Raw genomic sequence first — 14,953 nt, forward strand, 5'->3', positions numbered from 1 at the left:
ATTTTTACGCTCTTACAAAAATATCTTATTTAATTGTAAGAGCACACTTAACAATTGAGTAAAACAATTTATTAAAAATACACACTATACATTTCCTAATATGCACTTTCTTTGTAATTGCAATTATTCTCTGTCAATTTCCGAACGGCTTAATTAAGTATCTTGCATCTCGCAACTGCGACACCATGTCTCGCTCATGTTATCACCTGTTGAGCCGCGAAGGGCGAAGGCGGTAAGGTTGTCGCGGCTTTCGACGACGCGTTTGATAAATCGACGGATTGCGACGTTGAGGACAGCTTTGCGTTGCAAGCTCCGAAAACACGTGCGCGCTCGCTTCCCTTTCTCTTACGCGTGTCTCTCCCCGGCGCGAAACTATTTCTTTCCCGACGTCGGTCCTCTCTGATCTCTCGCCGGTACCGACACACCGAGACACTCCGTCGTCCGCGTCCGGCCACTTTAGTGTCTCCACCACGCCTCGCGCGTGACGGAGGCGGCTTTTAATAGGACGCCCGGCGTCGAGGCGCGCGTGGATCGATGAACTTTTGGCTATAGACGCGGCTAGAGGCCCCTCTAATAAAAGTCACGAGGAAACGTCAAAGTCAGCTCGCGCGCTGCAGCTTTCTTTCTCCAGCGTTTTTGTGATTCGGGATGGATATATATATAACAATAAAATAATCAGGGAATATATATATTATTTAAATATTTTTTATTTAAGAAATAAAAATATAGCGGATAATGAAAATAATTTTGCGCAAATAATCAAAGCCTGATTAGGTGCGCTCGAATATTTTTATCTTAAGTTTATTTATTTATTTTTTTTAGGTTTTATGTAAATGTCAATAGCATAACTTATTTTGTAGAATGATTATGTACTATGTGGCGGCATCGATCAGAAAACGGGAATGTTATTTCGCGACTCTTATTATCGTCGAATTCGCTCGAGTCTCGAGATTGATCGAGAGAGAGATTTTTCTCGAGATGGAGGAGAGAGTTTATGGACCCATTCCCTTCGGAGACGTCGCACTCTGCGAGTTGACGACAGGAAGATACGGATAATGTTGCGATAGATAAGAAAGAAATGCAATGACGAGAGAGGCGGCGATATTTCCCGAGCGATGCTCATAAAACGGATTATATTCGTTACGAGTAAAAGACGAGAAGAAGGTAAAGAAAATAAGAAAGGCAGGTTTGGGAAACTTTAACGCATCATCGGAAATTAATTTATGGTCGGGGTTCAACAATCTCAATGAAGTAGCTGCTCGATTTTTTTTATAACATTTCGAATATTACCCATCCACTTTTCACAGAATCGATTTCACCGTTTATTGTCAGATTTACAATATTTTCGCTGAACGTGTTGACGTTTTCAAACAATTGACCATCAGATCATTCACTCCAATGCGAATCATCTTTTTACATAAAATCCGCGAGTCGTGCGATTCTCTTCGCGGATCGTGCAAACGTCAACCTAGTAAGAACTATCTCGTTAATCCGATTCGCGAGCGAGATACACCATCGATAATGGATTAGGTTCGAACAAGCGCGATGGAATTCGACGAATTGTCGGAGGATATATTATTTTGCCGCGATATATACAGTTAAACCTTGGTGTGTCGATCGGGACCGAGTTTTACCGCCAAGTAGGCGGGAAAAAGGGCGGATGAAAGGAAGTAAAATCACCCGACGCCTCATTAACTAGCGCGTTTCCCTCCTTTCTCCCCCGCTACATTACACCGGGACTCGAGAGCGGTATTTCTTTCACGGCACTCTTTTTCCAGCAACCAAGCGCTCGCGCGATGATTGCCTTGCTAGCCGCGGCAAAAAGACACGAGAGAGAGATTGGCGTAACGAATGCGCGAAACGCGAATGATGCAACACTATGCCGTAGCAACTCTTTTCTTTTTTTCCCCCCGAATGGAGGAAACGCGTTCAAATTCTCGCACTCGTTTCCGCTCGTCTTCTACTTCTTCTTGGCTGTTTCTTCGAGTGCAAAATATTATTCTAAGTCTCTCGAAATAAATACCTAAGAGAAACGCTTGATTAACACTCTCGAAGAAATTGAATCAATATTTACTGACAATTTAAAAGTGGCTCTTTAATCGCTCGATGTTTAATTATACTTGTCCTTTCCAAATATCACGAGATATCTTCTTCTGCTCTACCTAAAAAAATTTAATTACATTTTATTTCGTCTTACTGACATTTGTGTTTAAAGTATTAAGGGATCACTTGAATTATTGATCTGTAAAAGTATTTTTTTAAATTGCTATTATTATCGCACGAAGCTATTTTTCGGCCATTTTATTAAATCGACGTGACCTAAATCGACCGATCAAATTATTTATATACTCGTATATTTTTAAATTAATTTATTAAATATATTATCCAAGAGATCGAATTGAATATCGAATTATTTCTCGCTCGTCAGATGAATCCGACCATTAAGCTTCTATGCAGCTCCTTATTTAATTGGAATACGAGAATAGCCTTGAACGCGAGACGCGACAGACGACAGAATTGGGCCGGAGGAAGAATACGATAAATATTTGAAGTCAACTAATAATAACGTCCCGCGGGTCGTCTTAAAACGGAGAGAGACATCCAAAGACGCCGACGAAGTCACCCGCACGCGAGACGCATTTACATAACGCCTTAATGCCTTGCATTAAGCGGGCCGCTCGTCCCGAAGAGCCAAGACTTTGACTGTTGTTGTTGTCATCCAGGAAGTTGTGTAAAGCCGTAACATTTCTGAATATCAGCGGCGTGCAAGAGTGTTGCCGCGTATTGCAAATGCAGTTGCAAATGATAGGTGTGTAGGTGCTAACGACCAATTATTGCGTCTCCCTTTCTCGAGGTAGCGAGCGATACATGCGTGCGAAACACGGAGATATTGCCGTGAGAGAGAGAGAGAGAGAGATCTCCGAACCGGGCAACACTCGAACTGCAACTGCGCAAGAATGCAGAAGAATTGAAGGGTACGTTGAATCGGATAAATCCGCTTTTCAAATGTTACAGAAGAGAGTTGCCCAGATGCTGCTTCTCAGGATCCGATCCGCGCGAGTTTTATTTGTCTTATATGCATATCATGTATGCAATGTTATTTCAGGCTGAAAATCAAATAGAGCCACATTCAGTGTTAAGTATGAATGAGATATGAATACGACGTCTATCATACACTGAATAAAATAATATTATACCAAAGCAAATTCTCGAAAAAGCTCGTCTTTTTATTTTAAGACAATGAACCTCGGCTGATTCTCTTGGTGCTCCAAAGTCTTTGAATAAAACTCAAAAATAATATCAGAGTAACCACTCCACTACTAAATACTAGTTTTTTCAAATATTTTAAATAAAATTACATATGCAAAGTGTATATATTCAAAGCAATAATTCAAATATTAACTCGCAAAATGCAAGACCAGACAGGTAACCAAACTAACAATCGGGTACCAGGAGAATTGCAAGGAATTGCAAGTTTGCTGAACGAAACAAATTTAAAAAAGTGAAAAGGAAAATGTGATGAGCCACTAAATATCATATCTTTCCGTGATTAAAGATGATATCCTCTGTCCTCTTCGATGAAGAGGAAAGATGACGGCGAGAGTCTCTCTTCCGGGTATCGCGCCGAGAGAATCGATAGCGCGTGCGTGCGCGACAAATCTACATCTGCGCGTGATCGACATCGACGGAAATTGGAAAGTGCCGCGAATGCAACTGTCGAAGGGGGTAACAAAGGGTCCGCATATTGGGCGGAAATAAAATCACCCCTCCGTCCCTTCGGGGAAACCAATCACGGGCGCTTTCTGCATATAGTAGCACTTGCAACCGTCGAAGCAGGTGCGAAGGATCCGATATATAGGTACATCTTTCGAGAAAGGAGGGTTTTTAACGATTCCGTGTTCGCGATTTTATTATACCGACATATTTCGGATTTTTTTTCTTTTTGTCAGACGAATCTTTCGGGCAACCGACTCGATTTACGTGAGAAACTTTCTCGATTATGATTGTTTTCTGATCATATCTCACGTTATTGATTCTCTTTCGATACCAAAGTCCAAACCTTTACCTTTTATCTAAAGAATAGTTATGATTCTTCTAGGATGGTAGAGCTGATTCATTATGTTTAATCTAGAATGAGATAAGAAAATCGAGTGTAAAAAAATACTTAGACGTTTGACGTAACTGCACAAACCAAAATTTATATCTTCGTTTACAATTTGCGGTTTCGGGAATTACGACTTTGTACGTCTCGTGCAAGCGAAGAAAGAGAGAAAAACGTACATCACGTACAGACACAATACTCGTTTGTAGAATGAACATGATGAATGAAAGAGTCAAGCGGTGGTCCCGAAGCCGTAACGTCCACAGTGTCTTTTTGCGCTTGCTTCTTTCCTCTTTCTTTCTTCCTTCCTGCTTTCTTTCTTCTCTTCTTTCCATGCGTTTGCTCTCTTCACTTTCTTTGACGCGCGGTCTTGGCTTTGATATTCCCTACCAGAATATCCCACATATATATATAAGTATACAAAGTTGGTGCACATAACGAGCGTCCATTCCATCTGTCCTTCCCTTCGTTTTCTCTGTACCGATAGAGACGAATCCATATATATTAAGCAATGAAACTTGAGTCTCAGATTTAAAACTCTGCTGAACGGGTCTCACAGAAATAATCTCGTTTAAAAATAATTATCAATTTTTCCAAAATTTAATGATGGAAGAGAAAAGCATACAAAAATTATTAACTAGTACCGATGAATTATTATTTAACTTTTGTAAATCTCTGCCAATATATACTTGCATATATCTATACATACACAGAGAGAATTTTCTTTTAGAATTTACCCTGAAAATCATGGTAATCGTGGAACAATATGGTACGGAAAGAATTTTATGAGAATTTCTCTGATTAATATTTATCACAATAAAATATAAAACATGTTTGATTAATTTTACTAAACTGCATAGTAAAATTAATCAAACATATTTTATATTTTATATATTATAATAGATGTTATTATTTCTATTGTGATAAATATTAATCAGAGAAATTCTCTTAAAATTCTTTCCATACCATATTGTCCCACGATTACCATGATTTTCAGGGTAAATTCTAAGAGAAAATTCTCTCTGTGTAGCTATATCGTAGATATATGAGGAAATTGTGTATTGTATAAAAATTAATAGATAATATAATATGATAATATAAATTCTGAAACACACATACTGCTATTCATCTCTACACCGACTCGTCGTATTTTTTTTCGAGTCAGCCTTTCCATATTTCTCTTCCTCTCGCCGTCTCTTTCCTTTACGGCGCACGTGGGTACGCTTTCCTCACAGTTTCTCACCGAGTCTTCTTTGTCCCGCCGTCGGGTCCGCACGAAGTTGCACGCTTCGGGAATTGCGCGCGACTCTCATCTCGCACGCCCGAAGCCGCGAATCTTCTCTTTCAATTTGACGACACGCGAGGGTCAAGGATCGGGAACGAGAGGAGAAGTTCTCTTTTGTGGGCAAATGTATCGCCCCGTAGCTCGCTCTTTCAGTCAGGTAGGCTAACTCTCGCCTCCGCTTTTGTTCGCGCTTTTATTTTGATCATTGTGGATTCGAACGAAGCGGGACGATTCGTCCTTTACGATGTACTCCGACGATCGAAATAGCCTGCCGTTACGTATAATTATATTTTTTTATCGCACATATAATAGTACGAGAAATGTAGATTCGTTGAATGTAGATTCGGGGTGTAAGCACGAAGATTCATTTACAATGTAAAAAAATTTAATCAATATTTATATTTCTGATAAAAAAAATGGGAATACGGAAGGCTCTTTAATATCAAGAGAGTATTAGAGACACTACACAGTTTTATGTTATACAGTAAAAGAAGGCATTTAAGAAATATATACCGAGTTATTGATGTTCAAATTAGTGAGATAGAAAATTGCCATCGGCAAATAGCTGACAGGAATTCGCAGGAGCGACCTGAAACGATGCTGTACCCCATCGGAACACGCCCACTTTTTCGCGATTCCAATTAGGAAGACCCTCTCACAAGGTTCGGTGGGTAGTTGATTGGCGTCGACTAGACAGTGGTGGGAATTAATGAAGACAGTTGGAAATGGAGTGTACAGTACTATTACGATGTGCTGGCGAGACCAAATTCATTTTTGCATTCGTACGGAAATCACTTTGAAAATTGCTGCTCAAATGTATTCGACCTATATCTCGATACGTCGATATTATAAAATGTTATTACTAAAAATTATACATTATACACGTCAAGAAATCTGTTTCCTTTTAACTAGTGAATTTTACATTTTATTTTATATATTACTTTTGCAATTTAATTTTTCATTCAATTCATTTAATTTAAATATCGAATACAATAGAAAAAAAAATATTTTATAATATAGAAAGAAATTCTAAATTCCTAAATGATAACGTTTAAAAAAAACAGTGATAATTCCCACTTGCTCATTCTTAACCAGCACATCGTTATTGCAATACTAGGTCAATATAGAGAGAGAATCGCCGAATAATACCACGTATTCAATAAGATATTGTTAGGCTCCACTACGGCGATCGCGTATAAGAGACGCGTGACCACAAAGTCAATGGCTCAATGTCCATTGCGTAGTACTTTGGAGTCGTGGACGCGGGTCACCAGCGAGGTGGCATACATATTCATGTCGAGTGTTTACCTAAGGCCAGAAAAGAACTGTTAAGGACCAAGGTAAGGTATCACATTAATACAAGGGTACTCGAGGGCTTCTACGAATACATAGATATATGCAAATGACATCGTTCCCGGAGGGGAGAGTCTTAAATCACATCGGGATTACCAATAACACGTCCGGTCGACGCGATAGAAGATATAGACGCGTTTGTGGCGATCGGAAAGAGAGAGAGAATAGGAATTCTCGAAAAGCAGAAAGAGCGATCTTTTATAGCTCATCGGTAGTCGCGAGAAAAAAAAGGAAACGTCAGCAATGAGTGGCGAAACGACTAAGTAAAGACCGGTCGAACTTTGGCGATTAAAAGGAAGAGACGCAATCGAGGACCTCTCTCGCTATATAAAGGTCTCTAACCCGGTGGTAGCAATAATCGAATAAAAAAAAAATCTCTGTAGAGGAACGAGAACGATCGGGCAAGGCAAGAAGAAGAAAAAAAACACGTTAAACACGTTTCTGACTATGTGTTTCGGCGGAAACGGCGATAAAGTTGCTCTCGCTCGAATCGCCTCCTCCGCATCTACATCCATGAAGACGACGACGTCTGTCCGAGAGCCTCTCACTCTTTTATCACGAGTAATTCAGGCTGCTACAATACATATACGGTCTCTAATAAATTCGTGGCCTAATAATGGCCGAGTCGCGAACGAAACATTCTATAAACGCCTACGCTCTCTCTCTCTCTACGTATGCACATATACATGCACATGCACGTGCCGATGTTGGTTGTTACTTACTTTACGGATACCAGATCTCGACCGACCGATGGAGGTACCACGAGGAAAAAAAAAAAAAAAGAAAGAGAGAGAGAGAGCGGATATTATCGCCAAACGTTAATTTAGCCGAGGTCCGGCCTACCTTCCAATTTTCGAGCCCTTACACGCCCACTTATGAGATTGTCCGTTAACGCTCCGAAACGTCGGAACCGCGTATATTCGACGCCCGCGTTTTCCTCTGTAACAGCATCCTCTCGCCGTGCTTGTCCCCTCGTGACAAGCGTGACTCGTATACACGCGGGCGGGCTCTCTTGAGGAGCTTTATATCAAAATTGAGGATCGCATCGCGCGTTTGACAAATTTGCGGTCAACCTCTACCTTACCCTATCATAATCCCGTAACTGAGAACGAGAGGGAATTTGCGTTAAAATTATCGGTTTTGACACATCTATGTCTATATAATCAAAAGAGCAAGTGTTTACGATATATGACTATTTAAAGCCCTTACAAAATAATATTATAACACTTGTATATTTATTTACATAAATTTAATATCGAAAATTGATGAGTATATTTATAGATAATTAAATTTATAATAATAAACTTTAAATGTAAATAAATAATATTGATTCGTACACTTTATATAAATTTAATATCGAAAATCGATGAGTATTTATAAGTAATTAAATTTATAATAAAAACTTTAAATGTACATATATTTGGGAAAAAGATAAATGGATACGATTTACGGTTTATATCATCCGTGACCGATTATACTTTCGATCCGACCGCGGAAGCGCACGTGAACGTAGGATGAAAAATAAACAAGAAAAATATCTACGTGTGTAGTAGTAATAGTGCCGACTCGCGGATAAACTCTAAACACGTGTAAGAACATATATGTACCAACACGAAAACAAATGTACGTAAGAAAGAGCCGAGGGATGGAGAATAAATACGGTTATACGCGTGTAAAGCTCTCTCTCCACATCGTGGCCTGGACTCGTAATGCGCATGCAAAAAGTAGATGCATCTCGGACAGTACGTGCGTCTCTACGATGCGTAAACGCAAACGAGAACGAGACTTATGTGTGAGTGAGAAAAACGGCAAAATAAAAGGCGGCACAATGCTCAACACGGATGTGAAATATACTACTATTTAAACGAAACCAGGCCGTCAGCACAAAAGATACATTTTGTTTGTGTGCATACATACATATATATAACATACTCTGTATGTATAATAAAATATTATATCTTATAAAAATGCATTTCATATACTATAAATATTGATAAATAACCGGTATATTTAAATGTGCAATTATTATGTAAACATGTGAATAAACATGTAGGTAATTAAAAATGAATGCGACGGGGAGACTGTAAAATTGTATACATATAGATGTGCTGAATTTTTTTGCGCTCCAATTTTATTGGATGATAACGCGGTTCTTTTGTCGAAATAGGTGGATGACGCGAAATAGGGGGGACATCACACTGTTGCATACACTCCAACTTACGAATGCGTATTAGCGTGTGCGAGAGAGTGTTGTACGATGAGAACCGGTTATATAGAAACCGTCCGCCACCTTTTCTCTCTCTCTGCACCTACTCCTCTTCTTCCTATCATCCGCCGACCTTTCGTTCCTTCATCCTTACCGAGTATATCCTCACCGGCAAACTCACCGCTACATAATGCGGCAATGTGCACGCCCGCGCGTTATGCGTGCGTGCATGTACATATGCATGTATGTATGTATGATTGCTAGCTAACGCATATCCGCACGCATAAATGTATACGGGGTGTCCGAGCCAAGATCACCAGGGGGCTAAACAAAACCACGATCTCGCTTCAACGTGGAAGTATCAATTGAGCTCCTAAACGGATAATGAAAATTTATTTTTTTACCTTATACGAGTTCTACTGAGAAAATTTTCTCTTAGAATTTACCCTGAAAATCATGATAATCGTGAGACAATATATGGTATGGAAAGAATTTTATGAGAATTTCTCTGATTAATTACTTAGCACAATAAAAAATAATATCTATCACAATAAGATATAAAACATGTTTGATTAATTTTATTAAACTGCATAGTAAAATTAAACATATTTTATATTTTATTGTAATAGATATTATTTTTATTATACCATATTGTTCCACGATTATCATAATTTTCAGGGTAAATTCTAAGAGAAAGTTCTCTCTGTGTACAAGATGCATCAACGTAAAATGAAATTTTCTAGACAGATATTAATATTTAAAAAAAGGAGTATACTAAAATATATAGGTAATAATAAATTAAAATTTTTATTTTATTCGCGAAAGAATTTGCAGATGAGGAGATTCATAGATTATTTTCAAGACACTCTGTATAACAGTTGGTACGTGCAATTTGCGCGATGCATCGACACTATAGGCGTCCATCTATCTGACGTTGGGAACGAGAAGAGCGAGTTCGCATCCTTTCTTTTTCTTCCTTTCCTGACCTGGCTACCTACAGACCATAGGGAGCCAGCTTTTCCCTCTCATTCCCATCCAGAGTTCATCTCTCGAGGCATTAGGCATCTCGCGAATATTTTATCGATAGAACTTGGTATGCATGGTATTATCATAGGCTGCGGAAAATATAATCTTTATCGAAAGCGTTTGCTATAGACTTTTAACTGACCTAATAATATATTTTCAACAATAAGCATGCAAAAATTTCGATATATGAATACTTGAAAGCAACACAAAAATATTTTATGCGATATTTATTTCTTTATATGTATCTATTATCTTTTTCCAATATATATCATAAACAGAAAATATTATATTTGAACAATATATGGAATAAATGTTATTGCAAGACTGTTTGTTATTTCTGCTTATAATTAGAATTATTTGGTAACGAATGGAAATTGTATCTTCGATCGAGTTGCTTACGAGTTTGTTTTTTTCTGTTACAGATTCCGAATAGACAACACAGATCACATAATCGACGTAAACAAGAACAATGCAGCGTTCGAGTATGATCAAGTCAATATAATATGTCCGGTATACCCACCCGACTCGTATGTTGATGATGATGCCGAAAAATACATCATTTACAATGTAAGTTAATTTTCATAATGTTTATTTTAATATTAAGAATCAATAGTATACAAAGAAGATAGCATACTACACTCCTCACAATAATGGGTGTGTGAAGTTGGCACCCCTATGTTATGCTATCATAGTTCTGTTAAGAGTTCTGAGTTATTTAGAACCATAGGAAGAGTTCTTGACAATTTTTAAAAATTTTCTAAATGTTTCGTAAAAGTGTATTAATATTAAAAAATCAATCTCTTCGAAACTATACTAGATAGAGCCATGCGATTTTCACGTTTTTTCTTGTCTTATCGAGTACGATTCAGAACTCTAACGTCTTTCCCCAGAACTTGATATTTCAAAAATATCTTCGATATTGAAAGTATGTTTTTTTATCTCTATAAAAATTGCAAAACTCTTTAAAAAAATAATCAGGAACTATGTAACTATTAAACAACTTAAATTTACTCACCTCACGGTTGTTCCCCTTTGTTGCCCGATGCCTCCCCGGGCCTTCTTCTCGTAGAAGTTTCGAAACACTTGCACTCGCGTTATTTTTTTTCGTTCGCAACGTGCGGCGACGCCCGGGTTTTAGCTATCACAATCTTCGTCGCGTTTCGGTAAAACGCGAGACTCGCGAGAGCTTATTCGCGCGCGAATAAAACCGAAGCTCCATTTTCGCGTGGCCGCTTTTTCCAAGACCCACTTTTCGCAGGGGCTTATCGAACGAAGATGATCAAGAGAGCGACTTGGCCGCGACGCACTCAAGTCGCCCAAGGATGCAGCGAGACGAACATTGAGCGAGATTCACGATCGACGAGATCAATTTCACGTGTGCGATCGCGATTACGATGTCGGTACGCGCGACGCGATCGGATTTATACGACAATTAACCGCCAAAGATGCTAATTAATACACTCATCCTTTCGCGGACCGGCAAGAAGCGCGCGACCATTGATCACGAAGAATCGAAGAAGAGCACTGGAGGTGGAGCTAGACTGGCGCTGCCAGATTCGGAACGCGCAACGATACGTCGCGACAAGTCGTAGTGGTGGGGCATTGTAGGGGTCGCGACGTATCGTTGCGCGTTCCGTACCTGGCAGTGCCAGTCTAGCTTCACGCTCCACCTCCAGTGCTCTTCTTCGGTTGTTTGTGACCAATGGTCGCGCGCTTCTTGCCGGTCCGCGAAAGGATGAGTGTATTAATTAGCGTATTTGGCGGTTAATTATTGTATAAATCCGATCGCATCGCATGTACCAATATCGTAATCGCGATCGCACACGTGAAATTGATCTCGTCGATCGTGAATCTCGCTCAATGTTTGTCTTCATCTTCGTTCGATAAGCCCCTGCGAAAATGGAGTTTCGGTTTTATTCGCGCGCGAATAAGCTCTCGCGAGTCTCGCGTTTTACCGAAACGCGTCGAAGATTGTGATAGCTAAAACCCGGGTCGCCGCATGTTGCGGACGAAAAAAAAATAACGCGAGTGCAAGTGTTTCGAAACTTGTACGAGAAGGAGGCCCGGGGAGGCATCGGGCAACAAAGAAGCAACCGTGAGGTGAGTAAATTTAAATTGTTCAATAGTTACATAGTTCCTGATTATTTTTTGAAAGAGTTTTGCAATTTTTATAGGGATAAAAAAACATACTTTCAATATCGAAGATACGTTTTTTTATCTAAAAATTGCAGAACTCTTTCAAAGAGTCAAAACTATTGGAACTCGATGTGTAAAAAAATGTGAAGTTGGCACCCCTATTTTTTGAAACTGATTTTCGTTATCGTAATGACAGGAACTATTTCTAATTAGATGTAATGCATTATTAGCTCTTATCCTTCTTTAATGTTTCTTGAAAAATTTATTACTTTACGTTTTTTAGTCTGGAAAATTTATTAGCTAATGAATACAAAAATATCATGTGATATATATGTATATGACAGATCAGGCATATTGAACATAAAAAATTGTCAGTCAGATCTACCAATGTTTAGACAGCTGCTGCTACTTGAAACTGGTTCTTTAACCAGCTTCCATTATATTCCCAAAACGAGATCCACTCTTCGACAAGCATGCTATGCTACTGAAATATAGATTTATAAAATGAAAGAATTAGACATGCAGTCTGAAGCACATTGGGAGAAACTTTGACATGAGAGCTCTTTTTTTATTTTTAATCTTTGCTCGAGATGCATGGTTTTATGTTTAGATGAAAAAAAGTTACAGGGTTAATTTTTCTATTGTTTAATTATTTGTTTCAAAATTAAAAATTAAAATTTTTATTTTAATCTTTGTTCGTCACACTAATAATTATTCTTGTTATTCTGCTTAAAAAAAATGATAGATATCAGAGAACGCGCGAAAAATTCCTAACTTCGCAAACTCGATTAGAACATTTTTATAAAATTTCATTCGAGAGAGCTAATCCCGGATATTGTGCGGAATTGAATTTCGCCTTTCACAAATATATCTACGGAACATTCCATCCTCTCGAGCAAAGCAAAATCTCTCAAAGACTATTCGGCGACGACTTAATCGTTTCAGTCCACTCGATTGTCCCTCAGCTATCCCATCCATTGTCTTCGTCGTTCTTCCTACACAACGATTAGCTCGGACAATGAAAAGCCCTCTTCTGCAGAAGAAAGCGAAAATCCGAGCATCTTTCACAGCAGTCAATCAGCGATTAATGTCATCGATCCACGCGTCACCGATCGATTATACCGTCGCATCTGACATCCCTCTTGGACGTTTTACAGGTGTCCAAGGAGGAGTACGAGACATGTCGGATAACGAATCCCAGTCCGCGGGTAATAGCGGTGTGCGACAAGCCGCGCAAAACGATGTACTTCACCATCACCTTCAGGCCGTTCACACCACAACCCGGGGGCCTCGAGTTCCTCCCTGGCCACGATTACTATTTCATCAGCACCTCGTCCAAGGACGATCTCCATAGGCGCATCGGCGGACGGTGCACCAGCCACAACATGAAGGTCGTCTTCAAGGTCTGCTGTGGTAATGAGGCCGAGATCTCATCGGCGACATCGCGCAACAACTGTAAGTATCTAGAATGGACTTGTAGTAGCGAAAGATCGAAGAATATAAGAATTAATTTATAAAACGAACTACTCTTCAGGATATATTTTTTTTTAATCATGATTGATACAGTGCGTAATTAAATGTTTTATAAGAAATTATAGAAATTTATTTGAATGAACTTTAGCATTTTTAATAATGATGAGGTGGTCAATATTATAGAAATATCGAATTCTTTTAACTTATCTTTTAAGTTAGAAATATAGGAATTTTTATACGCAATTTTTCATGTATTAGTTATATTGACATAACTGATTTTGACATCAACGTTTGCACATCTCATTTAATAATTCAATTAAAAATAAATTAATAATTAAAATAATTTTGCATGGGTGTAAATGCGAAATTTTTTTGTTTAATCTAACATTTTCTTGAATTTTAGATAATAATTTTAGCGGCGAATTTCCTTTGTTCTTTATCGGGGAACCGAAAGAGTTGGCGAACAATTCGTGTAACTAAACGTGTGCAGTTAACTCGCGTGCGTTTCTCATTTGCATTGCGCATCATTCACGAAAGGATATCCGAAACGCGAGCTCCTCTTCCCATGGAAGTCATCTCGCACGCGGCAATTATATTCTAATTTCTCAATTATCATAATCTGAAATTACAGGCGCCGCCTTGTAAGAGGGACACCGCCTTTTCATTTCGCGTGTAAATCACGCTTTTAACTCTTCACGCTTTTTCGTTTCACGTTGACCTCCGTTGAAGACACGCGCGTCCCGAAAAAAAAGAGCCTGGAAAGGGAAGGGGCGAAACACAGAAATGGTCCATAAATTCATTATCCTGCAATTAGAGTTACGTGAGAAACGGCTATTATAACAGAAGGGGGACTCGTTTGTTCGTCGGTTTGCTTATCATCCTTTCAAGCTCGTTTTCTCCTTATCGTTCTATCCAGGCTCTCTCGCCTCTCCCAAACCGTCCTTTCCTCTCTTAAATAATCCCTATCGATTATAATCTTCGCCGTGCGTTATTTGTTGCGATCGGGGGACCAGCACTATATGTCCCGGAGCACAATAAATTCTACCATTTCATTTCACCCCGCTATTCTCTCTCTCTCTCTTTTTTTCTCTCCAATTCGTTTCGAAGCATCCTCGAGAGAAGAAGCGTCCTTTCGCTTCTTTCTTCCCTACTTTACTCCCCTCTTCCTCTTTTTCTTCATGCCACCTCCGCCCTGGCAGAGACGATTCATGCGCCATAATGACCAGCTATTTCGCCGGCCGGGAACTCTGAACTCTCCTCCTCCTCGGCATCCCGAGCATTGAAGATTCCACGGCAAAACCTGAGCCTCGCGTCCACGGTAGACACACGTCGAGGGTTCGCGCGCAGCTACTTCCATACAATTATATCGCCG

The 14,953-nt window shown here is 39.2% G+C and overlaps 1 protein-coding gene across 5 annotated transcripts in view; it reads left to right on the forward strand.

Moving 5' to 3' along the window:
• Ephrin (ephrin) overlaps window positions 1-14,953 on the forward strand; it is a 121,612-nt gene that overhangs the window by 101,116 nt on the left and 5,543 nt on the right. For all 5 annotated transcript variants that reach the window (XM_083041160.1, XM_083041159.1, XM_083041157.1 and 2 more), the window contains 2 exons: window positions 10,395-10,539; window positions 13,266-13,563. In XM_083041160.1, coding sequence (XP_082897286.1) covers window positions 10,395-10,539; window positions 13,266-13,563 — 443 coding nt within the window. The remainder of the gene's footprint in view (window positions 1-10,394; window positions 10,540-13,265; window positions 13,564-14,953) is intronic.

This window comes from Prenolepis imparis, unplaced genomic scaffold (assembly GCF_030444845.1).
Source record: "Prenolepis imparis isolate NDT839.2.m4 unplaced genomic scaffold, iyPreImpa1.0 SCAF_6, whole genome shotgun sequence".
NCBI classification, from domain to species: domain Eukaryota; kingdom Metazoa; phylum Arthropoda; class Insecta; order Hymenoptera; family Formicidae; genus Prenolepis; species Prenolepis imparis.